Raw genomic sequence first — 6,190 nt, forward strand, 5'->3', positions numbered from 1 at the left:
TATGTCTAGGCTAAATCTGCCCCTCTCCAGTCTATCCTCATTTCCCCTCGTCCTATCCCCACCGCCTTTGCGAACAGCCCCTCCCCGCGGTGTCGGGGCTGCGGGAGCGGCGCGGCGTGTCCGCACTCGCCGCCGCGGGCGGGACTCGCCGGGCGGGGGCTCGCCGGGCGCCCCATTGGCTCTTCCCCGCCGGCACACGTCGCCGGCCCCGCTATAAAGGCGCCGCGGCCCCGCTCCGCAGCCCGTCCTGCTGCCGCCGCGCCTCCCGCAGCCGCACCGACCGCCGCCGCCGCCGCCGCCATGGCCATCGACGCGTTCCTAGGCAAATGGTGCCTCGTCTCCAGCGAGGGCTTCGAGGATTATATGAAAGAGCTGGGTAAGGATGCCGCCCGGGAGGGACGGACGGAGAGATGCTGTCCCGGGCGGAGAGGGATGCAGCCCCAGGAGGGACGGAAAGAGCGATGCTGTTCTCGGGGAGGGAGGGATGCCGCCCCGCGGGATAGGGATGCCGCCCCGGGAGGGACGGAGGGAGAGATGCTATGCCAGGCAGGGAGGGATGCGGCCCCGGGGGACAGGGATGCGGCCCCGGGAGGGATGGAGGGAGAGATACTATACCGAGCGGAGATGGATGCGGCCCCGGGAGGGAAGGACGAGGGGATGCTATTCTCGGGGAAGGAGGGATGCTATTCTCGGGGAAGGAGGGATGCCGCCTCGGCAGAGATGGAGGGAGAGCTGCTGTCCCGAGGACGGAGGGATGCGGCCCCAGGAGGGACGGAGGGAGGGCTGCGGCCCCGGGCCGCGCTGCCGCCGCCCAGGCTGTGTCCCGGGTGCCGTGAGCCGCAGGGCGCGGCGGGCTGGCTCCGGGATGCTGCGGGAGGCGGCTCCGCCTTCCTCCCGGGAGAGCCGCCGCCTGCGGCTCCGCGTCCTAAAGATGTCGGCTACCTTCTATGTCTCGCTCCGCGGCCGCCGGGAGGGAGGCAGGTGGCGGCGCGGCGCCCCGCGTTACCGCCCGGCTCGCTCCTCCCTCTCCGGCCGAGCCCGGGGCGGCGGAGCCGGGCAGTCACCTTGGGTGTCTCCCCCCGGGAAAGGCGACCTGGATCCGCCGCCCGTGGGTAGCCGGGGGCGCTGCCGGGGGCTGGTGCCGTTGTCCCCATGGCAGGGACGGTCCTGGCTCGTTCGTCCCCGCTGCGGGGCCGCCGCACCTTTCGCAACGCAAAGTTGCTGAATCAAGAGCCCCCGCCGCAAGTTCAGATTTACCACTTCCCTCTGAGCATCTCGGTGACAGGCGCCTTGCAGCGCGTGCATAGAATCTTAGAATCGTAAGAACAGTTTGGGTCGGAAGGGACCTTAAAGGTCACCTGGTTCCAACCCCCCTGCGATGGGCAGGGGCACCTCCCACCAGCCCAGGCTGCCCGCGGCCCCATCCAACCCGGCCTCGAACAGCTCCAGGGATGGAGCAAGTATAGCCCAGGGGCTATTATCTTCTGCAATTTTCTCAGGGCTGACAGCTAGGGTGCTTTCTTAAGAGGTGGAAGATGTGGCCTTGAATGTCTTTGGAGGGAGGAAAGGAAGGTATTGAGGTCTTGTGCTTTTCATGCAAAATACAAAAGGCATCACTGCATTTACACGCTGCAGACAGCGGTGGCTGTAACTGCGTTTCGTGAAAGGCCTGTCAATATGTGGTAGCGATGATGCGAGAAAGACTGCCAGACTGTGTCCTTTGGGAGCCTTCGGAGGAAATTCAAGTACTGTAAGCTCAGCTCAGTTCAGCCATGGATTAGGATGCCACAGTGTTCGCGTCTGGGGCTAAGCATGTGGCAAGTTGCACCTTCAAAGTAGGAATTAAGTGCTGCAACTGCAGAGCACCTCCCATGTGTAGGCAGCAACTGAGTTATTGTTTGTTTGTTTTCAGATCTCAGTCTTAAAGCAGTCACTTTTCCTTTTTACAACTACAATTTAGGCAATTTAAATTTAGGAGCCAGTCCTTTATTGGATCTCATCCTCGCTGACTACTTGCGAAACTCTCTACCTTTGATCCTACTGATACATCATAAATGAGATTCTGCAGTTTCTGCTCAGTTTGTATAAAAGAAAATTTGAGGATAAAGATGTCTGAATTTCACTTCTTGCCATATGGAAAACATCATGGCTCATCTCCGTTCAGTTGGATCCCAAGGCGTAGCCGATCAGATAGCTCACTGATTACTCTGGACTGGACAACAGCAAAAGGGTGGGTGGGGTCACTGTGGCAATAATTTCCAATTCTGGTCAGAAAAGCGAGAGGAAAGAGAACTGTTTTTAGCTCTGCAGGCTTATGCTTAAGGCTCATTCCTGGAATTTTAGTTGTGTCTGGACAAGCAGTGGCTGGGAACTACATTGTGATTTCTACCTCCCAAGGAAACTGTAAACTTTGCTTTGCGGAATCACACCTCACTCAAGTATCCTATACATTCCAGGGGAATACTGTGCTGTTACGTGGCAATGTTTTCTACATCAACTACAACATCTGCAGAGCCCAGACACTCACTGGCTTCATGGCACTTTCTGCTTCATTTGGTTGCTTATCAATTTTTGGCTCAGATCTGCACTTTCCATTTTGATGGATTCACATTTGTTTCCTGACTACACTCTTATTCATATCTTCATCCTTCAGATCAAAGACTCAAGGAAAACAATCAAACACAGGGATGCAGGGAGTGAAGTCGAGTGAATCTCTTTTGTGTGCGTGTGTGTAAGTTGTTTGGGAGCACTATTTTGCATGATAGTAGGTTTCCAATTCACAAGACCAGACTTTGGGTAGAGGATATAGAAGGTGAACATATATTAAAAATCGCCTGCTTGCACTTCGATTCAGAGTGCTAGAAGAGTGTTGCTTGAGTAAGTTGAAATAAGTATGCAGGTAGATTATTCTGTCAGTTAAAAATCATTTGTAGAGTTTTTAAAGTGTTTAGAACTTCAAGGAAATAATTTTATATTAATTTAAGCTTCTGTGTTTGCTTTCCTATTTATTGTTTATTTCTGATTGTAAAAATTCAGTAATGAGTTTTGGGACATCCTTAAGTCCTCCGAAGGGCAAGATAGATTTAACTTCAGTTCCCTTGGGAAGCTAAAGAGTAACCCTGCAAATAAGCTTTTTGTTCCTTCCTCATCCAGGGATAATTTAAAACATCCTCTTTCTTTGTGTCTCTTGGGCTTTAATTCTCAAGTGTACTTAAGTGCCTAATTAAATGGGAATTAGGTATTTGAATTCTTGTGGTCTTAAGCCTTAGGGTTTAACTGACTTTGTGACACTCTGTGCTTTTCGCCTTTCAGGTGTGGGTATGGCCATGAGAAAAATGGGAAGCATGGCCAAACCAGATGTTTACATTATTAAGGATGGGGACACAATCACTGTAAAAACGGAAAGCACCTTCAAAACATCACAGTTCAGCTTCAAGCTTGATGAGAAATTTGAAGAAAACACATTAGATGGCAGGAAAACTCAGGTCAGTATACTAGACCTTCTATGGAAATCCCATGATTCTCTGGATGTTTTACAGATGGAGATGCTATTTAAAAATCTGTTTTGACATCCATACTAGCAATGTTTTATTTAATGAACAGCTGTTGCTGTAGATCTCATTGAAATACTTTCTTTTTCCTAGATTAAGCAATTTCCAAAAAGGGAAAATGCTGAAACCAATAATGTCTTGTCTGTTTTGTGGGTTTCAATTTGTAGCAGAAGCATTGTTTGAGTAAAACTAACAGACCTCTAAATCCATGTCAAAGCCATATGCCACTTCATTTGATGCCTGTGGAAAAGATCCCATTGATGTTTAATCAGAGCCAATTCAGCTCTAGGGTTAACCTTTCTGCTCAGTCTTGTATTTGCATAACAAGAGACTCTGGTTCAGTGCGCAGTGGGATAACAGATGAAGAAGGCAAACGTGTGAATCATTGTCCCTAATCTCCAGTTTTAGAATACAAAGAGCTGCTCTCTGCACCAAGCAGGGAGAATCATAGAATCACGGTATCATTTAGGTTGGAAAAGACCTTTAAGATCATCAAGTCCAACCCTTAACATAGCACTGCCAAGTTCACCACTAAACATGTTCCTAAGCACCACATCTGCATATCATTAAATAGCTCCAGAGATGGTGACTCCACCACTTCCCTGGGCAGCCTGTTCCAATGCTTGACAACCCTTTCGCTTAATAATTTTTTCCTAATATCCAATCCAAGCCTCCTATGGTGAAGCTTGTGGCTGGGAGAAGAGATTGACAGTGACCTCGCTACAACCTCCTTTTGGGCAGTTGTGGATAGTGATAAGGTCTCCCCTCAGCGCTTTTACCCAGGGTAAACAACCCCAGTTCCTTCAGTTGTTCCTCATAAGACTTGTGCTCCAGACCCTTCACTTTTATCAAAAAAGCAGTTAAACACAAAGAAGTCCTCAATATGTCCTCTAGTTTCCTTGTGTGATTCCTCTGTGTTTACCACCATCCCCCCAGCCACACACTGGCAATTCATCTCTTATTGCAATGTCAGATAAACGTTACACAAAAGCCAAAAGCCCGTGTACAAAAAGATGAACAGAGAACTTCATCTGCTCTTGTTAACTGAAATTTTGCATGTGATCAAAGGTCTGCCTGATGCAGGCATGTGTCAGAGCAGTGAATGAACAAGCAGTGAGCTACTGTAAGAAGAGGATCAGTAAAACATTTACCATAATATCCTGGCTTTGTAGGAGTCAATAACAAAATCACTATCGTGTGAGCTGGGGTGGGAATTTTTCCTTTGGAACAAGGTCTTGGAAAGTCTCAGTCCCCATCAAACGTAAAATACTGATGTTTGGGTTCTTTCAGACCCTTATCAGCTTAAAAGATGATGGATCATTGATTCAGGAGCAGGAATGGGATGGCAAGAAGACCATAATAACACGGAAACTAGTGGATGGACAATTGGTGGTGGTGAGTTAAGTCCTGCTTTCTGAGCTCTGAGTGCTGCTGGCCAGCAGCCTGAAAAGTAACTCTAAAAGATCTTTTTCTTCATAGACTGTACTGAGGCAAATTAATAAATCCATCTCTTTATCTTCTAGGAATGTGACATGAATGGTGTCAAGTGTACTAGAGTCTACCAGAAAGCATGAAGACTTCTTCATGTTCAGCAGGAACTTGCTACAAACAACTCAGTTCAGTGGACAGTGTTCCTTTACACTCCATATTTTCCTTTTCCCTGTTTTCTAGTATTTCAATGGACTGAGTAGCTGAGTGCAATCCTTTTTAAAAGCCGTGATGTAACTATTATGTAACTATTCTGAAGTTATGAAGCTATTAAATAAAATTGTCAAATATGTGAAGTGGAAATGTTGTTACTACAGTGGAATTTTAAAGTGAGGTTTTATAAAAACTCAATTTGGTTTTAGGCTCTACTACAAACTGCCTTTAGTTCAAGATAATGAAATATATGGCAATGAACAGTTAATAGCAAGCTGAATTTTGACCAGCATTCTTAATTTTAAAATCTGAAAGAGAAGAAAATCATTCATAGTTCAAGCTCTAGAGTTGCTTTTAACTTGCATGTTACAAAGTAAACAGAATTGGTTTGGTACAAGTAAGAGATAAGCTTTGTTGGTGTTTAAATAGAGGAATGTATTTTTCAGGGATTAGTTTGTTTTTTCATGTTTCAAACCTGCAGATTTCTTATCTGAAAAAATATATACTGGTGAGCCAATGGACATGATAATCTTAACCAAACACATACATGTTTTACTGAAAGAAAGCCTTATTTTGAGAAGATTCTTTGTTTTCCTAGCAAATTTCTTATTTTCTCTCTTGTAACATTCTAAAAATCCTTAACCAAAATCTACTTAAATACTGCCTAAAACGTAAAGCCTCATTTTCTTTTTTTTTTTAACTGGCTTGAAACACCTAGCAATGGAGTTTATATGCTTTAAAGTGCCATAATAAATATCAGAAATATCAGTGTCTTGAGTATTACTTTTACACTGGTTGGGGAACAGAGTCTACGATGCTACTATTCTTCCAAAGACATGTCAGATCAGACAAAATTAGAAAGGTTTAGGTGAATTTCTGTCACACCAGACAAACATGTCCTAAAAGTGAAACTGTTTGGCAATAGGTGATAGGGATATTTCTATCAGGTTCAGAAGCCTAGGGGATTGTGAAATTGCACCTTCCAGTTTGCAGCATTA

General features: G+C 46.6%; 1 protein-coding gene across 1 annotated transcript; it reads left to right on the forward strand.

The window, feature by feature from the left end:
• The first annotated feature begins 240 nt into the window (after positions 1 to 240).
• Positions 241 to 5,960, forward strand: LOC138719211 (fatty acid-binding protein 5). Its single transcript, XM_069854276.1, has 4 exons — positions 241 to 376; positions 3,313 to 3,485; positions 4,842 to 4,946; positions 5,075 to 5,960. The coding sequence occupies exons 1-4, from the start codon at positions 301 to 303 to the stop codon at positions 5,123 to 5,125; spliced, it is 405 nt and encodes a 134-aa protein (XP_069710377.1). The 5' UTR covers positions 241 to 300; the 3' UTR covers positions 5,126 to 5,960.
• The last annotated feature ends 230 nt before the right edge of the window (positions 5,961 to 6,190 follow it).

The sequence above is a fragment of the Phaenicophaeus curvirostris genome, chromosome 3 (genome assembly GCF_032191515.1).
Source record: "Phaenicophaeus curvirostris isolate KB17595 chromosome 3, BPBGC_Pcur_1.0, whole genome shotgun sequence".
Lineage (NCBI taxonomy): Eukaryota > Metazoa > Chordata > Aves > Cuculiformes > Cuculidae > Phaenicophaeus > Phaenicophaeus curvirostris.